The sequence below is a fragment of the Culex pipiens genome, chromosome 2 (genome assembly GCF_016801865.2).
Source record: "Culex pipiens pallens isolate TS chromosome 2, TS_CPP_V2, whole genome shotgun sequence".
Classification (NCBI taxonomy): Eukaryota; Metazoa; Arthropoda; class Insecta; order Diptera; family Culicidae; genus Culex; species Culex pipiens.
The window spans coordinates 110,641,866-110,667,964 of NC_068938.1; the positions used below are offsets into that span (position 1 = coordinate 110,641,866).

The 26,099-nt window shown below is 38.9% G+C and overlaps 1 protein-coding gene across 5 annotated transcripts in view; it reads right to left on the reverse strand.

Moving 5' to 3' along the window:
• LOC120427691 (protein split ends) overlaps positions 1-26,099 on the reverse strand; it is a 126,917-nt gene that overhangs the window by 27,565 nt on the left and 73,253 nt on the right. For 4 of the 5 annotated variants that reach the window (XM_039592584.2, XM_039592585.2, XM_039592582.2 and 1 more), the window contains exon 3: positions 2,140-3,279. The exons of the other annotated variant lie outside the window; for it this stretch is intronic. In XM_039592584.2, coding sequence (XP_039448518.1) covers positions 2,140-3,279 — 1,140 coding nt within the window. The remainder of the gene's footprint in view (positions 1-2,139; positions 3,280-26,099) is intronic. 5 annotated transcript variants of the gene reach the window in all.

Sequence of the window (26,099 nt, forward strand, 5' to 3'; positions counted from 1 at the left end):
TTACATGAATTCTACAGATAAGCTTCATAAAGTAAGACAGATTTTGATAATATTCGTTACATAAACTAATACTAAGCTTCCATGGAGATGGAACCGCCTAAAAAAATCAGTAGTTCTTTTATTCAATCCGGCTTTAAAATGATAAACCGAATTTGATTGACATCATTTGTGTCATAAAAATGACGATAACAACATTCCTTAATCTCACGGAGATCTCGTAAAAGAGAAAAGATAAGTTCGTTCTCTTCCTACTTTTCGATGAGTTCTCACTGTAACTCCATTTAATGAATTTATTTTCAACGCTGTTTTAAACATAAATGCTCAATATAATTGTCATGTATTTTTTATATGGTGTTTAATTTAATCAAGTGTATTTTTTGTTATTGTAAATAAAATAGTTCTGGAGCAACATTTGAAAAGGATTCACAAGCGTTTCGACAGCAGCTTTTTTTTTTTTAATAACTAGACTTCAGATTTTATTAATGTTATAACCTGAAGAGTTAAATGGTATTTGGAAAGAGTTATCTATGACCTGAGAATTTACAAAATAGCTCCAGCTCTTAAATTACACTTTTCTTTTGTTGTTAAAGAATTTCTAGAAACAAATTATTGGATCTTGATTGGCGGACAAATTATTACATTAGGAATTGAAAATTAATGTTAGAACTACATCTAAAATTTTGTATATTTCTCTATTTAACTAATTTTATTAAAAAAGTATAGTTTAATTTTTTTTATTTAAATGAAAAGTCATCTGTTTATTCAAATAGAAAACATGTTTTTAAAATACTTTATGAACTATTTTCTGTTTCAGTACTTGTTCTGAGTCAAACGTCAACAAACAATAACAAACCAAAATTGTCGTGGGACAGTGGGTTCAAAGAGGTGAGTTGGTTAAACAAAAAGTTTGTTTTATGCAATTTAATGTTACAATAAAAATCAATTTAAGGATAAAATTACTGAAATATTATTGAGAAATATTTATACTTCTATATAAATAAACATAGATTGCATTGTTTTTACCCTCGTTTTCATTACAGTTATCTAACAAGTACTGTATTTTCTACTTTATTTGAGATTTCTACACTTTTGTTTAAATCGTGATAGTAGTGGCTAAACAAAAAATTTAAAAACCAAAAGCATGCAGCACAATAATCACAAGCAACAGCACAATAGTTAACGCGGTTATTTTTTAAAGCTTACTAACATCGACGATGACGCATAAAATAAAACTATTATTACTAAACAAAAATAGTGACAAATGATGGGATGTGGAAGGAGGAATGGGATCTAAAACAAAGATAAACAAAAAAAGTAAAACAAACAAAACTTAGGTTCCTGGTTTCGTTTTATTGACTTGAGTTAAGTAAATCTAATAAGCTAATTTCTCGAGTCCAGTTGGGATCTCCACATCGCTTCGATGTGAAGCTGTTGAGTTTGAAATTCCAAGTTTTGAGCGAAACCTCGGGATGTGGGAACCCTGCAATAACAGAACAGATCATACAAAAAACACGGGATAGAAATATAAAAAATGTTCGACAAACCCAAATTTGATACTTGTTTTTTTTCGATTCGCTGAAAACATTGAAAAATGATTAAACTTAAGAGCTAATGCAAACATATAATAGTGAGTGTTGAACGAGGAAAGAAGTTCAAAATGGCAACTACATTTACAACAACTAAGCTAGGTTTGGAACAACAAGAAAGCATTCTTTAAAACTGTTTATCTACGATACTGAGGGATTTACTACGGCTAGAAAGAACTGAGTTGGTTTTAGATGTAGGATAAGTTTCAGCAAGCACAGCAAACTGTTTCGAAGGAATACACAAAAAAAAAACTGGAAGAAAATAAAAAAATGAAAAGAAAATATTTATCTAGTTCTAGACAAGGATTCTAAATTCAAGTACTACCAACAAATCAAAGTCTTTAAATGCATAATGTACTTCCATTCCTAGATTTATATTTTGAGTGAATTGTTTGAATCGGAACATCGGGGTCAACTAAAATAGAGATAGATAACATAACATAACGGGGAGGTATCATGGGAGTCCAACAAAGAGCGGGGAGAAACTGGGGGTTGATAGCGGCCGGCAACTTTCGCCCGTCCTTCAGGCTGCTTAAAAGTGGACCCAACTTACCTCTCCGGAAGTAGCGTCGTAGTGGTCGGGTTCGCCGTTGTCGGTGGCGCCGCGTACGGTCCGTTGCGGTAGTGCTGTCGATCCCGTGGCCGACCCCGGTTCAGCAGCCCCCCATCGATGACCGACATCCTGCGACCGTTGATGTTACCCGGGCCGGTGTTACATTGCCCGGCATCCAGGTCCCCTTGCAGACGGGTAAAGTTTGCCGTTCTAATACTACTACTGACACCAGTGCCACTATTGCCATTGTTACTACACTCGTAGAGCGACGAGTTGTGCTGCTGCTGTAGCTGCGGCTGATCGTCACTAAACCCTAGCAGTTTACCAGAGGTGGAAGAGGAGGAAGAGCAGGGGTGGGACAGGGAATCAGACTTGCAAACAACAACACTACCACCGTTGATACAGTTATTGCTAATGGCGTTACTAGCTGCTGCTGCTGCTGCGGTGACGGAACTTGAATACTGAAGGTTGCTGTTGCTTCCTAGGCTACCGGCAGCAGTGTTGCCAGCGTACTTTTGCATTGCGCTACCGTTGTTGCTATCACCGGAAGGAGTCGTTGTACTACAATTGACGGTCGGAGGCGCATTCGTCGTCTGCGGCGCCGTTGATGGGGCCACGGCCGGGGGCATGTTGAGCAGCAGCGAGGGCTCGTAGTATTCCGTGGTCAGTATTCGATCGTCGAACTTGTGCTCGGCGGTGTGGGCCTTGGACGCCGACTTGATGTCCATGAAGGCGATCGTCGCGCAGATGCTGATGACCAGACCATTTCCGTCGCTGCTAACGCTACTGCTGCTGCAATTGCTGCTAACGCTGCCCGCCGACGCTGCTGAACTAGGAATATGTTTATGACTACCAAGACTATTACTGTTGTTACTATTGCTAAAATCGGTCGTCGTTCCGTGCGTTGCCGAGCCCGCAGCAGCGCTAGAACCGAGAACCACCACCGATCCTGCCGCCCGTGGCGGGGCCAAACCGCTGTCAAAGTCACCCCCACCAGGTGAGCCGTTGTGGACACTTTCTCCGCTGCTGCAGCCGCCACTGCCACCACCTGCCGACGAGGACACGCTGCCGGTGTACGGGGAGGAGGCGGGATTATACGCTGGAGAGGTGATAAGTCTAACACTTTGAACTCTGCCATATCTGTCGATGGAGAAAGAGGAAGAGAGAGATATAGAAAATTCTATATTAGGATGGATTCGCCATTCATTAGTGTGGTAATTTGGTAATGGTAACGCAAAAGAGAATAATTTCGAAACGAAAATGTAAACAATAACTCTACGAAGGTTTGAAGTGGAATTCGGAAAAAAAAAGTTCAGGTTAGTAGTAAAAACGAAAATGTACATCCAGACGCACTTCGCGATCTGATAACGAGTGGTACTACTACATCTACTATCCAGGGTGTATATTAGTAGAGTGACTCACAAGCAGGACAACGATTATTGCTTATTCTACGTTGCCGTTACCCTGTTAAAATCATCAAAGGTCATCCGTACCATCAGAAACATGCAACTATAATATGTACACGAACTTCTATACAACAAAACCTAGTTAGTACTTCGCAGAAGTTACCAACTATACCGAGAACGTAAATCAATAACACAGCTAGAAGAGGGTAGGTTCACACCTTCGCGGGCAAATGTCATTCCCTCGACATACCTACTAAGCAGAGACAGAGAGAGGAGAGACTAAGCATTAGTAGTTCCACCTGTCGCCCACGGTGGCCCGCGCGTTCAACGCTCTTTAATGTTGTCAAGGATATTCTAGTCGGCGGCGGCGGCTAACGAGCTCTCGTTGTTGTTGCTATTAGTTAGTCAGACACCGACTTGGCACAGTTCGAGAGAGAGAAGTGCACAAATAACAAAACGCTTTTGGATTGCTAGCGCGTCGCAAAAAAAGGGAAAAATCCGTTTCTAATTTATTCGTCGTCGTCGTCGTGTGTGCGGTGTGATGGATGTATTGAGAAGGCAATTTGTTGGAAGAGACATAGCATTGATTTCTGTGTCAGCAAGTTGCATTAAAAGCGTCTATTCTAGTACAAAAAGACCTTACTTAATCCGTTTACGTGATTGGTGCCATTCTGGCATGTATCAAATGTTTAGAAAGCAGTACTTAGTGTACAAGTTTCATTGCAAGCTCAATAATAAACTGTCTATTCTTCTCAACTGCCACCAGGGACAAGAAAATAGATTTGAAAGATAGGAAATGTTGATGCTCCACTTTTGTTTAAGGGGATAAGGGAAATTCTTCACGGTATCCCCAAATAAGTTTAATTTGTGTGGTTGATTGCCTGTTACATTGTAGAATGAGTATTTTAAACATTCCATCGGCGCCATATTGTCCACCACTTTGGCTTACATAACACCAGATCACTTTGGAGAACTTCAGATAATTAAGTTTGGACTGTACCGCACCATATAAAAAGTGTAAAGCGCCAGTTGAGCTTGCTGGTTTTAAAATCCACTGGTCCAAATTCAGCAAACCCGCTTGTTAATTTGACCGGTTCTTGAAAACATAGGCAAAAAAAACACCTTACAGAGTGACCCAAACTGCAGCAGCAGTGGCAGTCGCGTGACGCCGCCGACAACAACGGCGATGGGGGGCAAATCAAACCCCCTTTTCCACCAGTACCCCTATCCCAAAAACAGAAGCTGGCCCTCGCCGAGTTGCGCCGCCGAGCCGATCCAACAACGGTGGATTACCTTCAACGAGTTTGTTTACCTATGATCTAGAAACTAGGCACACGGCGTACGTACGTACACACGTTCACGTTCAGAGCACCCCCAAAACGACGTCAGTCAGTGCATTCTCTCTTGGTGTGTGCGCATATGAACGAACGATGACGGTGCTGTGGCCATCACAGATGCTTGAAGGTCTCTCGCGAGGGGCTGGGACCGGCGGTGCACCGATCAACCAAGTAAAAGGTAAACACAGTGGCGACGGGCCTGGGCTGGGCACTGTTTAGAGATAATCATCAACAATTGAGGTAATTCTTTTTTCTCGGTTTGGATGACCTAAAATGATGTAGATAATCTAGTCAATCATCTTAAACAGATTTTAGCATAGCATTGGTGTCTACCCGTAGTTGCTACTCTGTTATTGACCAGGACCTCCAAGAATTGCTCCGTGGACCACAGATGAAGAGTAGGAACCAATCATCACCACTTCGCAACTTTCAAATGTCCCTATCATGCTAGCCAATCACAGCGCCGGCCAAGACCAGTGGTAAGACACGGGGAAGTGGATAGGAATTTTAGTCCGATACTTGAGTGATGAAGACCGCTAAATCGGCTGCGTCTTCGACAAAGTATCACGTGAGGTTAGAGGGTGTTAGTAAGATGGGTGTGAAGCCAGGATTCACCGTGGTAAGTGATGCGGCTGGTCAAATCTATTTATAGTCCTGAATTCTTCGTATGTTCTTGGATTCATTTTGGAAGCTTTCCAAATCGGTTCACCAAGCTTTTTGTGGTGAATTCAGGTCGTGTTGAAAGTTCAATATTCGCCTAACAATTATGCAACCAGTAGATGTCCTCGAATTCAACTTGCATTCAATATTGCATTTCCTGTTCTTGGGTACACAGATTCCAATCAAGTTTCTTGGATTCTTATAGCATTCTTAATCTTTCTAGTCAACTAAGCCTCGATGGTCTGGTGGATAGCATTTTTGTCTGCTGACCCAAAGGACGGGGGATCGAACCCCGCCGCGAGCTAATGAATTTTTCGTTCATATTAAAGTGTTCAGAATTCCTTCTTTCCATAATTTCTCGATAGGAGCAGATGGGAATCGAACCCAGAACCTTCCGCTTACAAAGCGAACAGCGTAACCATTCAGCCACGCCTACCCCCTCAATCATCTTAAACAGATTTTTCTAGAAAACACGAATAAAAAAAATGAAGGCTGCATCAATTTATTAGCCGTACAACAATTTCTTGTGAAGTGCTTAGAACACTTTTTCAACAAGGTTCTTTAATATTTAGTATGAAAACAAGAGAGAAAAGAAAGGAGGATGTAAAAAATGTTTATGAATTTTTTTTAATAGGTTCGATGAAAATGAGATGCCGAAATAAAGGAGCTTTTCTGCCCATGATCACATAAATCTAGATCAAATTTTCAAAAGGTCCCATCTGCATAGGAAACCCATGACTCATAGGAAATGAAAATTTACTCTAGAAATGTCCCATATGCATTTTCAACAAGTTGAGAAAACGAGCTTGGAAGATTTTTTAAAACGTTTCTCATTAATTTTAAAAATACAATCATTATACTAAAAATGTATTCAACATAGTTCTCAAACATATCATCAATGCTTTTGATAAGTTTGTATTGAAATTAGTCTTGATTTTTCTCTTTCAATTTGAAAAAGTACGCATCAATATGTTCGCAAACCAGCCCGATCGCAGCATGCTACCTAGGTAACCCCAGTATCTAACAAATTTTTCAACAGAAAATGGAGAAATTTTTTATTTTTTTTAAATGAATTAATCCGTCATTTGGGAGATTTGTGTGACCGTTAAATGGATGAAAACCCTTCAATATGGTCTGTCTGTATAATTGCTGACTATATTTAAAAGATTGGAAAATCCGAAAGGTATGTTAAGGACATAATATTTGTAGAGAGACTGGTTTTTGAACATTATCACGATGGAACTCATATTTGAACATTTTTCAGATGGGACAAACAAATTTGTCGTTGATTTCTGAATTTCTGGAACAAAGTTGTAAAAAATATTAGTGTAGCTTAAAGCAACACAACAAACGAAGCTATTCCAATATCTAAGTCAAAATCGTCAAAAATGCAGATGGGACATTTATGCGAACATGGGCAGTATTAGACTATACAAAAAAAAAACAAAATTTTGTACAGTTTGGAAGTTTGCCTGCTCTGTTTGCGAGTTTGTCAAACACAAAAAAATCGAGTTTATTTGCCATAGTCTAAAAGCCCCGTAAGCCACCCAATGGAATGAACTAAGGGTAGCCACCGAAATAAACAAGAATCATTCCAAATTGCATTTTTATAATATCTTCCCCCTCCGTGTACGCACGAGTGCAAGCAGCAGTCAAGTGCTCAGTACTCCATCGTTTTTTCGAAATTTTTCGCCGTAATTTACCGTGATTCGCCGCGAGTTTGCTCCAACAGCATGCCAAGGGCCGGCCGTGGCCGTGGCAGTTCGAGTGCGGCCTCGAAAAACCCGCGAAGTTCGTCTACCGGCCGTGTGCAAAAAGGTAAACAAACCAACGCCGCGTCGTCCGCCATCGCGCCGGGGAGTGTGTGCGCCAAAGGATTTGACCCCAAGTTATTACACCCTAATTACCGTGTCCAGGGCCGCAGCCCTATAAGGCTCCGTTCAGCTACTTCCGGCAATCTGTCGACCGATGGCGCTTCAACATCCGCCAACATTCCCACTAGTAACAAGTTCGCGAGACTGAGTGACGAGGAAAGCAGCTACAACAACACCGACGGTAGCACTACCGACGACGACGACGACCATGGTCGTGCACGGAAGAAAGTGATTTCGCTAAAAAAAGTAATTACTCCAAAGGAACGACGACCACCACCAATTTTCGTTTTGGACACGTTGGCGGACGATGTTGACGAGCAGCTGGAAGGCCTCGTGTACTGCCTCAAAATAGGTAAATCGTCAGTGCAAGTGTTCACGTTTGACCAAAAGAACTTCGACCTGGTTGTGGAGAAATTGAAGCGTAAAAGCTTCAAGTTCTACACATTCGACCCCGTGCAGAAGACAGCTGTTAAGGTCGTCTTGCAGGGGTATCAAGACCGCCCGATCTCCGTCCTCAAGGAGCACCTCTCGGGTGTCGGAATAACGCCGCGAGACATAAAAGTCCTCTCGCGGAAGACAACCGTTACAGGTACACACACACTGTACCTGTTGTACTTCGACCGCGGCACCGTCAAAATTCAAGACCTGCGGCGGACTAAGGCGTTGGACGGTTTTTGGGTAAACTGGCGGTTTTACTCCAAAAATCCGACGGACGCAGCGCAATGTCACCGTTGCCAGAAATTCGGCCACGGCTCGCGGAACTGCAACCTCCAGCCCCGCTGCGTGAAGTGCGGTGAGTCACACCTCTCGGAGGTGTGCGCACTGCCACGAAAGGCGGACTTGGGGGAAAACGCAGAACAAACCAAGCCGCGCGTAAAGTGCGCGAACTGCGGCGGTAACCATACCGGTAATTACCGCGGATGCGTCGCGCGCAAGTCCTACCTCGAGGAGCAGGAAAAGAGGAAGAAGAAAGCAGCAGCGTCCCACCCTCCTCAGCGAAGTACGAGTGCAGCCGTTCCTGCAGCTGGCCAGCGAACGGTTCCAGCGGACAACTCAGCGTTCCCTCCTGGCTGGGGGCGATCGTTTGCCAGCGTGGTCGCTGCCGGCAGCGGCAATGCGGCCCAGCAAGAAGTGACCGGGGAAGATCTCTTTACCCTGCCGGAGTTCTTTGCTCTCGCGGGGGAGATGATGACGCGGTTTCGGAGCTGCCGTAACAAGGCGGAGCAATTTCTAGCCCTCGGGGAATTAATGATTAAGCACATCTATAAAGGATAAAAAACTGTGATCTAGTTTTAAGCTTTCTCTATTTCTATCCCCTTTTCCTAGCAAGTTTAGTAAGTTTTTTTTTTTCTTAATTTTTCTTACTCTTGGCAACACCTTTATTTACAAGCAATAACTGTTCCAAAATGGATTATGATGTAACACACAGCTGAAAGGAACTCCAAAACTCTGTTTTGTACCTCAAGAGAACTTATTGTATCTGATTATTCACCAATAAAACCGAATTTGAATTTGAATAATATCTTCAACCACAGATAAAATAAAAAAATGAATATGGTGTTCATAAAAAAAAACTTGTCCGATTTTATTTCAGGCTCTTTAAGTTGCAATTCACAGCAAGCTAGCTAGAGAAAAATATAGGGGCAGGGGGGGCAGAATGGCCCGCCTAAGTAAAATGCGGCAAAAACCATATAAAAACATGAAAACTTATGAATTCAGTGTAGTAGGCTTATGCTTTGGGATGTTCCCTTCAATGTTATTTACTTGGTTGATAAAATTTTTTAGCCTAAAACTGTTTTTGAGCCACTTTAAAAAAAAAAGTTTTTTCGACTTTTTTTCCAGGGTGCGGGGCAGAATGGGCCACCCTGCGGGGCAGAATGGGCCACCTTAGAAAACAAGCCATTTTGTCTAATACAACGTTGAAGGGAGATAAGAAATGACTTAAGGTACCTTTCTAACATAGTTTTCATGAAGTTAGACCACTTTAATAAAAATAGTCACTTACCAAAACAAAGATTTTTGAAAATAGTGTTAATATGTTGAAAAAAGACACTATTTTTACAAATAATCATCAAAACAACTAAAAAATCAACTAATAATGCATTAAACGTGATTTGTGAAGCTACCAGGAGTGAAATAATCCATTTAATCCAAATTTCATAACTTTTGATTGTTTTTATAAGGCAGGATAAGGGTGGTCCATTCTGCCCCCAAGTGGATTTTAATTTAACACTTCCACCACCAAGTCTCTAAATGATTTTAAGGTTCCGTTGTTGTTTGTATACCTTGGTAGTAACATCTAGTAACGTTATAAGCATTGAGCAAACTTTTTCAAACAATCCAACTTTTCAGAAAGCTTATTTAAAAACCTCGAAATAAACAACATTTGCGTAGTTTTGTCAATAAATTTACATTTTTGCTCATAATTCGAAAAATACAATGAATTCAAACGTCGTTTTCGGTATGGTGAAGTTATTTGACGTCCTTTATAAGACCCTTGCCTTACAATTGGTCTAAATCCATTCTAAAGCCCAAAACCAAGGGTGGCCCATTCTGCCCCCCTGGTCCATTCTGCCCCCCCTGCCCCTATCAAAACATTTTAGACCGATTCTATTTAATTTTCAGGTTTTGCATTTAATTCTTTTGTTATCCAAAATATTCATGTTTTCATGATTCACATACAGTCCAGACCCGCTTATCTGAAGCGTAAAAAATATTTGCAAAAAATATAAATAATCTTAAAAACTGAATTAAATTTTTTTTACACCTTCTCAATTTGTAGTGATTTTTCCTATGGAAAAAAAAAATGCAAATTATGATTCAATTGTTTGTCTCTCTCCTCTCCTCCTTTTAAAATGTACCCAGTAGAATACTGATTTTTAAATCTATTTACAAATTTTGAATTTTGGGACCTCAGACAGGTACAACATACAAAGTCTAAGACAACAATATTTTCATAAATTCATTGATATTTTTTTTTAATAGCACTATAATTGTTATGATGTAAAAAGCATTTTGTGGTACTGTTTGTTTCAAAATTTAGAAATAAAATTTAAACTTAAAAATTATTTTTTTTTTAGTATTTAGGCCGTAGCAAATATTTTTTGATGTTTATGTCCCTCAACTCTGACCAAAATCGAGGGGGAGGAGGGCAAAAAAATAAAAAAAGTATAAAATTGAAATTACGAGCCATGGTTTTTAATGAAAAAAGTGTTTTGAAATGCATTATACACCTGTCCAGTTGTTTTGCTATCATTAGTTTCCAAAATATTTAAGTATTGATGAAAATTTTATTTTTTGCCAATAATATATTTTTTGCGGTGCTGTACATTGGAATTTCATAAAAATTCAAAACATTTTTAAACAAGCCCAAACGTGCTAAATATGATTATCAATGCAGAAAAATGCGTTTTAGATTGTTTTTTGTTAATTAGACTTCTATCATGGAAATTTTGAAGTTTTTTGGAAAAATATTTTTTTGTCCCCTGATTTTTCAGACCAATTTTGAAGGGGGAGCGACATAAACTTTAAAAAATATTTGCAACGGCCTTAGCTATGGCTGAAGGACAAAAACTTTAAATAAAATGTGTACCAGCCTAAACTGAAAACTGTCAAGTAAATTTCATAAGAATTAATAGACTATTTTCTTGAAAAAATTACTTTTAACATTTGTAAATATTAATTATTATTTCTAGATAAAATTTTCAAAAGGTCCTATCTGCATAGGAAACTCATGACTCACAGGTTGTTTTGAAAATTTACTTTAGATTTACCCTTTCCCTGTAATATGGGGTCATTCTCCACCAACTCACACAGCAGTTGCCCAAACTCATTTTCGATTTGTCTTAAGGGGTAATTTTGGTCCTTTATCACGAATCCGAGGTCCATTTTTCGTTATCTCGAGACGGAGGGGCGGTACGACCTCTTCCATTTTTGAACATGCGATAAAAGACTTGTTTTCCAACCATTTGCAGCCTTGAATGATGCAGGCGATAAATAATTTGGAAATTAAATATCAAAGGGACTTTGGGAGCGCTCTTTTATTACGTAACGTAAAAAATCGTTACAAAACTTCCATACAAATTTTAAATTTTGTGTATGAAGCGTAACACAGCCACCGACCCCCCCCCCCCCTCTCCCCCAACTGCGTTACGTAATAAAAGAACGCTCCTTTTAATGTAAAATTGGATGGCGTACCCAAAATTCCGAAAAAAACGCAATTTGATTATAAAAAAATAATACAAAAAAAGTTTCAAAACCTCAGTTCACGTTATTCTACTATAAACCAGGAGGGTATTTTTTCATTTAGAAGTAAATTTTCGATTTTATAATTTTGTGTTTTTTTGTAACCACGTTTTACAAAGTTGTAGAGCAGACAAATACCATCATGTTAATGCACAAAAATAAGGGATTTGACGAGTTGTCGCGATTTTACAAAAAAAAGGTAAATTTAGTTTAGATCAGCAAAATTATAATTTTAGTTTTTGCTAAGATTAAAATTCGAAAGGAATTTAAAAAAAATACGTTAGTGTGTCTAATATATCAAACAAATGTGAACCAAAATTCAATACATTTCACAGCAATTTGTCTAATTGTTGATTTGACTAGCTTTCTTCAACAATCAGCTTTGACTAGTCATATTTGGCTATATCGGCTTTATTTTGTCAAAAGTTAGACTAAATCTAGAAAAATTTACATGCTCTAGTTATCATCAAAATCATAAAAATGCATATATTTTCGACCAAAAGTAATTAAATTGTGTATAAATATTTCGTTATAAATTTTGTGAGTGGAAAAACTATTTTCTTTCATAGTTTTCATTATTATTTTGTCGAAATAATCATCCCGGTTAGGTTAAAAGATTCTCGTTTTCCCAGTTTTCTCCCGGTGAAACTTAATGCCCGACTTTTTCCTGGTTTTCTTTTTTTTCACAAAATCACATCGGAAACTGAAATAAGCTAAAATTTTTTGTAGCTTTGCTAAGAATCGATCAATGTGAAATTACAAAATCCAAGAAAGTTTAATTTTTAGATTAATTCTTTAAAAAAAACTTCAAAAATAACACAAAGCGTTTCGTTTGGCATAAAATTGAAATTTTTCTACCAAAAGAGAGTCGATCGACACTTCCCTTCCGAGCTTTAAAGCAGCACAAATACAATGTTTTGCTCGAGCACCGTAAACACTACGAGAGACACGAACTCATTCCTGTGTGTGCGTTGAACGTTGTTGTTGTGGGAGAAAACATTCCAGGATCTGCATCGCAAAGTTTCGCTGAACCAACACTGCTTCCCACACTCCCAAAGTGGGGTTGGGTGGGCTCCACCACACATACACGTGGAAAATTCCAGAACGAGAATACGGGTCGAATGCACCCAAATATCACGCACACACACACGTACAGACAGATGTGAGTGTGCGCCTGTCTGTGACACAACTCTTGACAGATACCCGGGAACTTTATTACAGCCAGCAGAACGTTACTTTTCAGGGCACGTCCCGGGAAATTTGCGCAGTTCTTGTAAAGTAAAACGATTTTTTTTTGTAATTTGGAGGTTAACAATTCTGGAAATTGGTGTCGGTTACAGAATTTGAAGCATTCTTTCTCTGAATTGAAAACTTTAAATTAGGTCATTGCTCCTATGGTTTCAAAGCTTTCAGCTGAAGTTTTTAAAGATTTTTTAATTTTAAAGTTATTTAAAGTGTACTGAAATATAAATTGATAGTGATGATACCATATTCAGAGTAATTCTATTGCCTTTGTGGTATAAGAAGATATTATGACATTTTTCTACTTGAACAATCGATACTGTGACCCAGTTTTAGGATATTTTTGGTAAATCTATGAGGTTTGGAACTGGAATTAAGAGATATCCTGATAGTCAAAAAAGTATGAGAATAAAACTTGTTAAGGTTTGTTTAATCCTTTGTATAATCACTGCTCGAATCTAAATTTGAATCTCTGCTAAAAGTTGCTCAATTGGACACAATGAATCTCTCTCAACAGAAGACAAAATCCAGCAGGTCATTAAAACGAGGGACGGGATTAAATTTTCACTAATGGCAACCTGTCCCTTCATCCGGATCACCAGCGTCGCACCCGTAGCAGCAGTCCGGATCCGGATGCAAGGGACACAAAGTTGTAACAGCTCCAGCAGGGCGTGTGTAATTGTGTAACGACGACCCCCAGGAGCTGCCGGAATCGGACGAGTCCACCACCACTACACGCCCGCACATACTTGGGCTGGGCCGGGGTCGTAACGTAACGAAGGAGATGTCACCCAAGAGTGTACGAGGGGGTAGCCCCTTGTCGTTTTGGACAGAGAGAGGAGGAGATTGTGGGGTGTGGGATTTTGGGGGGAATTCAATTTGACGCAAAAGATTACTGCTGCCTGGGTTGGTTTTTCGGGTCCGTCGTGTGAAACCGGGTTCAAAATACCGATATACTTTTTTATGACTGCAGCAGAGCTGGCCCGTTCCCAGGACGTTCTGCAGGCAGGCAGGCAGGCAAGACGTAATCCATGTTATCTCTGATTCAACGCTCCAGGGATTTGCCCTGGACCGGAAATTACAATCAATGGCCAGTGAAGATGGATGGCATGGGTACGGGGAGCCATACCGACTCCCTCCATGCCTGATGATTACGTCGAATGACGGAGGTTCCGGAGGGGCAAAGGCCAGGGGAAATGGCGAAACTTCACTCAAAAATAAAGACACGACTGACTACGGGCTATACGGTATTATCGTGAGATGAACTTTTGACTCTGGGCGAAAGAAGTATCACACGACGACGACGACGACAACAGCACTCTGACTGTGTGTTGGTGAGAGGAGAAGCATTTCAAGGAAGCATTCCAAACTGCGCAGGTCCTGGTCCATGGGATCAACACCCAGACCAGGACACGACGACCCGACGAGAATGTTGTCGTGATTGTCTGCGTTTGCGTGCGCGCATACTCGCGTGGAATGTTGGGACTCCCTCGTGTTGGAACTGTCACCAACACTAGCCCGAGAAACCCCCCAAAAACGACGACGTTGAACTGGGTGCAACGATTCCGGTCCTGGTGGAAGGCACCAACACACAAACACCTAAAAACCCTCGACCATCCGTGACTTTGTTGTTATTTTTAACCCCGTTACTCGTTCCCTTACGCCCGTTACAGTAGTAGGAGTTCCGGGAGAACTGGTTCCACCGGAAGAGTGTGGGTGTCCCCCCGCCGGATCCCCGAAATCATTATTTTCGTGCCTTGCCTAGCTCCGTCAGGATTCAATTACATTCGTGTTCCGTTTTTGGCGCACGTGCAGGGCCCTGGAGTGTTCGTCCGTTGCGATTTTGCGATGTTCGTGGCAGGAAGAAACAGGCAGAGCGCTGCGTTATACGATTGTAGCAAACTTTCAACTTTGCACTCCCAAAGGCAGCTGAAGCTAGGGTGTGGAAAGCACGCGCGGGTATTGAACTTTGCGTAAAGTTTTTTTTTGCTGGAGGTTTGCTAGAAATAGTTTAGCAGCAGACGAAAAGGATGTGATGCGAGTTTTGGGCGTTGGTAACAATGGAAATCTCATGGATCAAATGTAATTATTTTTTCTAGTTTTTTTTTTATAGTGGTTGTTTTAAGCCCTTCTAGTTTTTATACATGTTGACGTCGAGTCTTTTTTTTTTAATTAAAAGGTTATGTGAACAAGATTTCAATTTAAAAAATACCGTTATGGTGGCATAAGAATGACGTGAGAAGCTAGATCTTGCAAAGTTATTCCCAACCTTCAGAATAAGTAATTTTTGTTCTGAAGAACAACACGAACCTTTGGCTTGACATAGCTTTTATCACGAAATTCGTAGGACGCTGTAAAATCGAGCGAAATATTCTACATAAATGGTACAGTTTTTTTTCTTTCTTAATACAGTGAACTCTCCCTGTGTACATATTATAGAAAGAAAAATCAAAGCATACATACTAAAATCGATGAAAAATCCATCAATACATGAAGGTTTATTTAGAAATCGATGATCGATAACGAGAGAGTCGACTGTAAAAGAGATCCACTTTAGTGCTTAGAGCTGATATCTTAAAATAGATTCCGAAGTCGTTATCAGTTACCTTTGACACGAAGGACGAAGTTCAAAATATTTAATTTTCAATTAATTTTCAGAAATATCATTTACGAAGTCCAATTAACTTCATCAAGGGTTAACACTTGTGTTCAGACATGCATCCGCTCTAACTCCTCTTTTGGACGAACTTGTACCTATGGCATTTCGCTTAGATGATTCCTAGCATGTTGTGCCAGTGATTAGAGTACACTTATTGAGCTAATCATTAAAGCTCCCGAAGACCCTGAGAGAAAATATTGAAAGCCAAGTGAGATATATGGTAAGAACCTTTAAGTGCACTCAAAGAGCTTTTAAGATGTTCTTCTTGAGAGCTTATGATTGTGCCCATAAAAATATAGCTAAAATCAATTTTTCCAATGAACCAATGTTTTCTAGGCATTATTTTTGTCAAAATGAAAACGTTTTTAACGGGCAACAAGCATAACATTACTTTAAACGAAAATGCCATCTAGAACAAGCTGCGTGCCGTTACGAAGAGCTCTTAGTCCGATGCATGTCTGCTTGTGTTATAAGCCCTTTGAAATCTCAGGCATGGTTTTGAAAATCTTAAAAACATATTATTATTCGGATGATTGGAAAATTTCACAAAGATTTAATTGTCTTACTTTGAAATCCGGAGCTACCGAAGGCTAATTAGGAAACACTCCAAAAAAATAATTTTCACAGGTGAAGTTGAAAATTTGTATGGAGACTTAAAGTCTAAAGCAAGTCTTAAAATGAAAACTTGTAGCGAGTTTTCTCGGCTATTTAAAAAATATTTTTATAAAAGAAAATACATGGACCATTTTTCAAAAAATCTAGAATACAGTCCAGACTCGCTTTATGGAAATAACGAGATACAGATTTTCAATAAGGGACGATCCATAAACCACGTGGAAACTTTTTTTGACATCTATGGAGACGTCTATGAACGAACAATTGCTCACAATGGGAGTGAAATTGATCGTAGAAAAAGTTGATCAAATGACTTACTGAACATGAAGAAACAACATTTGATGAAAATAAGATTTGGGCAATCACTATTTTTTTCGATTAATGGAAGCTGTTTTCAACAAAACTACAGTGCTGCCAGATAATTAGTGCCATAAACAAACCAAGTTTGATTTTCCGAAAAGTTCTTCAGTTTGGGAGCTCTGATGACTTCACAAATATTGTGGCAAACAGGAAGGGGCAAATATTTTTTGGATTTTTTCGACTTAAAAAAAATGGTGGGCAAGACAGTCCAAGAATCTTTGCAAAATTTTTGTACTGTAATTTGAGCATAATACGATCAAATTCGTTAAAATCAGGGGATACAGGGCAACGAATCGAGTTTTGAAAACACATTTAAGGAACAAAGCGTTAAAAAATAAATGTTATGTGTGTTGCAAATTGAACTAACATGACAGTTTTATGAAAATAGCTGTGCAGGGTTAAGTTATAGAAATTTGTATGCTGAGTTTAAATATAGATAAACAAATAAACTTATTGATCAAACTTTGAGAACAGTGTTGAAGTTAAAAATATGCAATTTTCCAATCCCAATAAGAAAACGCGCTGGCCAATCAGTTTGCATATGAAGGGAAGATCTTCTACTAAAGCTAAATAAATGGTAAAGTCTCTACTTTTATTTCAACTTCCGAGAAAAATGTAAAATGTTCAAGGCAAATGTGAATGGAACCCCACTTATAATAAATGTCTAATTAAAATTTTATACAAGTAAAAATTATTTTTCGTCAAAAAGATTTTCTGAACATTCAGCTAGCTTGGTTTTCTCAGAAAGTCGAAGGTATGTCTGGTAATCCAAAGGTTCTGGGTGCCAGAGAAGTTTGAGGAATCTTTTATTCAAGCCAGTTTTATATGAGAAAGTATTTTGAGTTTTGTTTAATGTGAAGCCGTCAACCATATTCATGGAAAATTAACAATCACTCTGAAATGCAAAGTGTATAATCAAATTTAACGAATTTCTTCACCAAAATAAATCAGCATATTCAGGTTGTACTATTCTTGAAGGTGGTGAACGATTTTTTTTCCAAGTGTGTTCAAATTTATACAGTTTTGTGATGCAATCATTGATCTATGATGTTTTCCATAACCAGATCAGAAATAGGTAAATCTTTACTAAAAAGTATCAACATGTGCAGGGAGCTATTGTAAACAACTTGTACAAAATATTTAACAAAATTGTTATAGATAACTTCAAACACTTAATTTATAACACATTAGTTTTATTAAGATCGTTCCGAATAAAGTAGTTTATCCCAACCTGCATCAATGCGGTTCGTACTAACCTTCCCCAACAAAGCCGTTCATAAACGATGAATGTGCACGGCTATTAGCTAGAATAGTTAAAATGAAAAAAATGCCTTACAACACTCCAGTTGTAATGATGGCTACAGTTCGGCACAGTCAGCAGTGTTTGTATGCCCCGTACGTGTTCCAGTAGAAACATCCCAAACGAGAATCTGAGGTTAACTGCATCCGAACACGAAGTTCATCCATTTTAGGACCAAAACATCCGACGAGATTCTAGCTCATGTGACATAGGTTTAGAACGAAATAGAAAAATGTCCAATTAATTTTACAAAACATTCTCCATGACATAGAGAGTAGTTAATTTTGCAATAAAGGATCAATACATGTCTCTACCGAGTTCAACTTCCAGAACACATTTTGCATTACAAATTCAGAACAAAAGTACCAGATGTTGAGCGATCCCACGGTCCAGAGCCGGACCGAGACCACTTGACAAGCAGTTCATCTAGTTCAGCTCCGTCGACTGTCGTCAACTTGCCAATCCTGAGCGGCTGTCAACCGTGTGTACTCCATGTGTATGCGAGTGGGTGAGTGTGTGTCTTGAAATCCACATTATACCAAGGCCAACGGCGTCAGAGATATCGAGTCGAGATACAACTGGTTCAAAATACCAGTTTTGCCATGCACATCTGGACATCATCGGTCTTTGATATTTTATTTACGTTTTTTTTTTGCTCTTCTTGGAGGTGGTGGCGGCACTCGTCGATTCCAGCACAACTTGCGACTGTGAGAAACTGAATAGCTCTACAAATCAATTATACAGGGAAATAGTACTGTTGTAGGAGGGCGCGCACGTCACCGCAGCTGGTTTCGCGAATGTAAAATAAAACGGCTTGAAGGTGGACTAGTTTCAGCGAATCCGTTATTCCCGGGGCACAGAAATTGTAATATGTTTCGCCTTAGGATATAATTCAATGTAATTGTAAGGCATTGTAGGCCGATTTGACATGTTTCGCGTTTTTTTCCCCGCATCACCAACAAACTTGCAATATTCAGACAGGTTCCTCAATTGGAGTGATGTGATCAAATCTCGTCGAAAGCCCCGTTATTGCCGGCATGGGTAGTAAAATTCACGAATGCAGCTGCAATAACTTCTGATGACCTGCTGTTCAAAGTGCCTTCGCGTCACGATTTGACCATGCAGCAGCAGCAGTTAATAACGGCACATTTCACGACTGTGAGCACACCTTTTTAGCAGTGTTGTTACCATAAATGTGACCGCCGCCAAGCATCCCTCTCTTAGTTAAGGGCAACCTCAAGCTAGAATATATTGAACAGTGGCTGATGCGGCTGAATTGTGAGCATTTAACGTCGTGATTTCTACGAGCTTTTAATTAGATTCCATACGATGGCATCGCGGCCTATTCCCCAAGGGTTGAAGGAATTTTGCAATCTTTTTTTCAGAACTGCATTGGGAGCGTCGAGATTCGTTAAAACGCTTGTAATTCACATAATGTCATGGCAATTGTAAATGTGTTGTGAAAAGGTTAAAAGGTTTTCGCACGTGGAATATCTAGATCACTGAACCTTCTAGAAGAACATGAAATCGTGTGGACATTTTAATGGAAATGCTTAAATATTATTAGTTTTATATAGTTTGAAACTGTTATAAATATTTTTATCTTTTGGTCGGGATAAGATCTTTTCATTTTTTTTACAACATCGCAGCTTGGAAGGCACGTTGAGTGCTCATATTTGGCCCAGATGCTAGTTATATATGTCCAAACAAATTCAGGCAGATTGGTGAGATCGCTGCTCGTGGCATCGCTCTTAAGATTGTGTGCTAAATTTTAGTGAAATTGATACTCCAGGTTAGAATCGACGGAAAAAAATACATGCAAAAATTACTTTGCTTAAAATAGTTTCTAATACATTTTTCTATTATTTAAATTCAAACTTTAACGTCAAGTATCAAAGAGTTTATGTCGATCATTTTTGCTTACTTTTGGCTTAAAATACTGCAAGGGACAATATCCACCGTAGTGTTGACTTAAATTAGATTTTTAAACCTTAATCGTCAAAAAAAATCGTCAATATATTATCTAGCATCGCTTTGCAACCTTCAAGAACAGTAGTAGATAACCGAAAAGCATAACACAATATTTGGGTGAAAACTCGTCGTTGCCGAGCTATCTTATCTCACGTGCATTTTGGGCTGAATTGAGTTAAGAACGTCATATTGTGCAGCTCTCAATGCCTCACCTTTTGACAGCTTCACAGATCTCATAATTCAATGTAATTCCTGAGATATTCAATAAAAACCGAAAAAACTCCGTGCATTGTAATCATTCTTCATATAAAAGAAGTTTCAATCCTGTCGTGCTATCTTGACACGGCTTGAAAATTGCTTTCAGTGCGTCAACTGGCCAAAGGGATTTTAGTCAGAACTCGTTTGACATACGTACCTGACCAACTACCATAAACATTTGTAATTCTAACTCAGGACTCCGTCAACCAAATTAAACCAAACTTCGGGACAATGCACAGAATAGCCAGTCAAACAAAACGTGTTTGTTATTGTTTACATTGCGTGCTCTAATTTTTGTTTATTCAAGGTCAAAAATTAAAACGCGTTTTTCTCGAACGTCAACAAGCAACGTGTGACAAGATAGCACGACAACGTCGATCTGCTGACGAAATCCCGATTTCACATTTAAATTTTAACATTTGTTCCTCGCAAGTTTCAGATTCGGTCAGGGAGTAAAACATGACTGATGAATAAAAAACTAGGGATTGTATAATTAGTTGAGATTTATAATTTTTAACCAAGTACAAGAGTATCAGATAAAAAACAATGTATTGTTATGTAGTTTAGTAATAATTGATCATTCGAAGATAGAATTGAAGCAGGTGTCAATTCTTTGAAAGACGTTTCAATACAGTAAGCTTTCGAATTTATGTACAATCAAAGATACAAACATTAGTTAATACGTAAAATTGGAATGCAACGATTCCACAAAAGTTAGTAGATGCAATAATTTAACTGTATAGAATATTTACTAAAGATCTGAACGGCTAACCATAATACAAAGAGATAATACTTGAACCCAGAAGAAAAGCGTTTTTTTTACAGGAGAGTTTAGTTGCCTTCAGAAAACTTACAAAGGTTATTGTTACGACAAGAAAAAAAAGAAAACGGAAAAAATAATGCCCAAGCATTCCAAGTAAACTGAAGAATACCGACGTACAAAGGATTACCAGGTGAGATATTGCACAGGTGGTCCCGGTTTCATCATGCTTTGCTTGTTTGTCCGGAGAATAGCCAGCTCTAGAACTTTTTTTTTGTAAAAACACACACACATACACACATACACCTGACTTAGTACAATTTTCGTGTCTGACCGTAACTTTTGTTTTGTTGCTTTTTACAGAGGTGTTTTCACTGTTCGTGAGGATAAACCCGATTTTTTTACAGGTAATCAGAAATAAAGAGCAGAAAAAAACTTCACAACCAGGAACGATGGCGTAAGTGTACAAACGTGATTATTAAAATGTAAGTGAAATGATGGGTTTGATGAAGTATACATGTATGAAAATCAGTCAAAGAACCAAACTTGTGTTTCTGGCTGGTGGTCGAAACTTCGACCTCCGGGAAAACAGTTCGAACACGACATCATTCCGAAAACACGCGACTCAACGCACGACGAACCCGTCCCGCACGCACAACGTACAGTAATCCAGGGGTGTCGTAGCGTTGGCGTACGGGATCGCTTAGTAGTAGTTCGCAGACAGTTGATCGTACACTCTGCAGGGTTGGGTGGATTCTTGGCACGTAGAGTCGCTGGTCGTGAATGAGATCGCGCACGAGCTTGCTCAGCCGTCAACCACAACTTTTCACCAGCATTAAGAAAAAACTGCAGACTCGCAAGTGTTGAGGAAAGTCGTATACTTACGGTGTAAGAGATGGAAATTACCTGGAGAGGGAGAGAAGAAAAAATCTATTAGTGAAGAGCAGAACATTCCTTAAATCTTGAAAATATTGTCTTTAATCTTGTCATTTGTTACTTTGAACATATTTTCTCAAATAGTCCAAAAACGATGTCACTTAGCTGGTATAGTTTTGAGAAAAGGTCCACTTTCAAACCACAACATTTTGCTCAAGCAATTACAGACAATACAGTATCATTATCCGATTTGCTCCCTTGCACCGTTGTTGATATTGAATTCCACAAGTCAGTCTGAATAATAAGCACTCTTTGCCGCTAACTGAATTAACTCTTTTTCCCGCTTTAACATCATCAACAATAACAACAGCCATTGTTTTGCACCCCCTGGGCCGCGTCTTGTGGTGGTGGTGGTGGTGATGATGAGACATTCCCACTACTCTCGGGCGTTCACTAAACCAACAGTTAGCAATAACTCCTAGGCTCTGACGGCGTGAAATCCAAAATAGTAGTGGAATAAAAGGTGCGCGCGCCCAAAGAGTGTTGAACACCTCACCTCACCTTCTTCGAACCCCAAACCCAGCTGGTAGATGGTAATTGTAGAGCTTTGAGTGAGAGAGAGAAAACCCGGTGGTGCCGTTACCTCACTGGGTCAACGGTACGCGCAGCTTTTCGGGTGGAGTTTCGTCGATTCTCCATTGTGTTGCACCCCGGAGCAAACGCACTCCAGTCAGGTCCCCCCAAGGGGTGCGTGTAACTGTCTCTGTTGATAGTGTAATAATGAGCCGCTTTCCACAAGTGGTGGCAAACAGTTTCGTACAAGATCTGAAAGTCAGCGAGGGTAAGAGGTAAGGAGGTGCTCCGAAATTCCGTTTGTTGATTGTTTCAAAGCCAATTACATATTTCTAGTTTGTTTTGGACGGCGGCTCAGCCAATGCAACCGGCAGCCACTTTCTGTCGAACGGGTCGCCGGCCAGCAAAATCAGCTGTTCGAGGGGTGGATTTCGAGCTGGCCAATACTTGCATACGGCATGCGAGGTCGTTGACGGTCAGTGACTCATCAGAAAACAACAGACCTGACACGGGGGAGTTTCTGATTCGCGGTTGTTTAGTACATTAGGTGCATCAGCTTGATTGAGGTTGACTATTAACGGTGGATGTGGGATGTCTACTGAAATTTGTAGTTCTCACCAATAATTTTAATTTATTACTTTCATTAATTTGGTTGCATAAGATACCAAAAATGTAATTTGATCAATTAGATCATTGACAAACTTTGAAATATCTTCAGTCCGGTTTTATTTGTCTTAACTGTTCAATCGCACATAATATAAATTTGTTCTTATGCACAATTAAAATTATTTGAACTGAATTAAAAACTCTCAACAAATCTACACCCACAGGAAACAAAATTATCCAAATCTGTCATAGTGGATTTGCTACAAAAATTTTACCTTTTATAACAGATTTTGCACCAAGCTCGTATATGAATTTTGCCCATGTGTCAATTTTGTCAGCGATCTGCAGTCTTCACATTTTCAGTTTAAAAAAGCAAACTCAAATCCCAGGAAATTTTTATATTTTTCAAAACCCGGGAAATTTACTGGATTTTTTTCTGCTGATTCTGGTTCTGATTAATATTTTGCAATAAAATTGTATCGTATGTTTTCATTTATGGTGTGGTTTACTTTCGGTCGTTTTGTGCTATGTGTTTACTGTTAAACACATAGCACAAAACGTTGGTTAAGCTGTAATTTCTCGAAAACTATTCAACGAATTGAACTACTTCTTCTTGCAGTGATTTTTTTTTATTTCATTCCATAACACCGTACTATCTGATGCCCAACATATAAGCCGTAGCTATTCCCAGATTTTATTGCTTCAGACATTAAGGTTATCTAAAATACACCTTAAAATAAATTTTCAGATGTTTAATTATGTACTTTCACCGAACTGTGGCCATTTGTCTTAGAATTTTAGATGAGCTGGTTACTTCAATAAAAATAGTGAAATGAACTGAATTTATTCAAATTAAAAAAAAAATATGGAAAATAATACTTCCACTTGAATTTCCGAAAATTATGCAATATCCTTGGAAACAGGAAATATTTTGTTTCGGGAAATCCCGAACAGATAATTGAACGCTCTCGACACGAAAAAATGGGTCCACATTTTCATCGTATTACTTAGGCAAAATGTAGGAAAGTAGTACGGGGCAAAACTACGCACGGGGCAAAGGTACGCACCGGTCTTTTTGATACTTTTGTTTTACCTAATAAGGTCATATTCGGGGTTTCGACTTGTTTTAGAGTAAATTTTATGCGTTTACAAAAATAAAGTGAAAAAAAAAATAAGTTTAGTAAGTTATAAAGAAAAGTCACTTTTTGACCATTTTGATCTTATATTTGAAATTTACAAAATAAGGTTTAAAAGATGTCAGGTTCACAAAATCGTTGAAACCATTTAATTAGTGTTTAGCCTAGCCAATTACCTCTCTAACCATAACAGAATTTTTGAAATTCCTCTTTTTATTTTTTACCATCTGTTTACCCAAAAAGAGATTTGCGGGGCAAAGGTACGCACTACAATTTCCAAACATTTTTGTATGAAAAAAAAAACACAAACAAAATTTTATATTTTTAATTTTTGATAGTATAGATTCAAAATCATTGAAACATTGTATTTCTGCCAAAATCGGGCCAAAAAATAAAACTTATTCAAACATAGAATGGTTTAACCATACAAAAGGACCCCATATTGAAATGTTTAGTGCTCAAATTAGTGTCCGGGTAATATGTTACTGTATTTTCATGACAAATAGTACAAAGAAAAGATTTTAATTCGGTCGTCTTGGTTCTACAAGCTTTGGTAATTTCAAAGTAAGCTAGAAATTTGGTAAGTTTGGTTTTGGGAAATTTTCATTGGAGGTCATGTACATACTTCTTTGAATTATATAATTATTTTTCCTATGAAATCGATATAAAATCTTCGAAAAAATATCTCAACAATGGAATGTAAAAAAATTGAGAATCGTCAAAAACAGAGTATAAAAAAATATTACAATTTCTGCAAAAAATAACAGCCACTCATCCTTTTAGCAGAAAACAACCCTATCTATTACCATCTCAGTCTACAGCAGACATTGAGCAAACAACACTCGAAGATGAATTCTGGAGCAACATTTGAAAGGAGCGGTACGACATTGCTCTTACGGCCTTTCGTTTAAATGAGACGAAAGGCCGTAAGAGCAATGTCGTACCACCCCTTTCAAATGTTGCTCCAGAATTCTATCTTATCAGTAACGGTCTAAAGATAGAGAACTAAAATAAACGTGCTTAGCCGATGCGTAATAGATAACCATTTCCACGTGCTGTCAAGGGCGCTATCAAAAGCAGAAGATTCTATTTTCATCATTTGATTACCGCAAATACTTAGGGGTAAATAACACATACGGAGCGAATCATCTTAACGCATTTGGACATTTTCTGTTAGCAGATTCGATATCGAAATCCCTCAGAATTAATATTTAAAAAGTTGAAGGCAGATGTTATTTTAATAGAGTACTCTGAGCCAAAAGTCACTTAATTGCTAAAGTCAAGCTAGGCGAGAAACGCTCCTCAACATTTGACTAAGGTTTCCATCAGTGATAGCCTCCAAGCAACACTGCGCCAACATTCAAACTAAAGGACAAGCCATCAAACTCAAAGGGAAAACATAATATCAAGCTAAAAGCTATCTTGACAGGTGAATCTCCAACGTAAACAAATACGTAAAATCGTTATTTACACAAACACACACCAAATACACCTTTTTCGTTTGCGAAGGGTTTGCATTTCACAGCTCTCTCCCCCACACATCAGATGATGATGGCGAACAAATAAACCAAGTCATTATGTGAACGATGTTAATGATGGTGACGGACACACAAAAAGACACGACGACATCAGTCAGTCAGTTTTTTTTCTGCGCAAATAAATCGCGTAAGAAGCTGCGAAGAGATTACAAGTTTTTCGTCGTTTCAAGCGCGCTATGGTAAGAGAGACTCTTTGGTGATGTTTGCACTGCGCTTCAACGGGATATTGTTGTCATGTCGATAGAGAGAGTGAGCAAAAGGCAAACAGTGCCCACCCCAGAGAGAAAGAAAGAGAGAGAGCACGCAAAAATGCAAACACCGAAAAGTAAACAAACCACTCTCGCTCGCGCACTGCTGGCCAGCAAACAAAAATTGATGAAAACAAAACCAAAGTTCAACGAACCTTTCGCGAAAAACAGCAACAGCAGCGGCATGAATGGCAAATGATGGCTGCCGGTGGTCGTAATGAGCAGGCTGATGCTCAGTCAGAGTGAATGAAACAAAAGTACGAATGTAAACAAACGGCTTGACTGACGACTGTGGC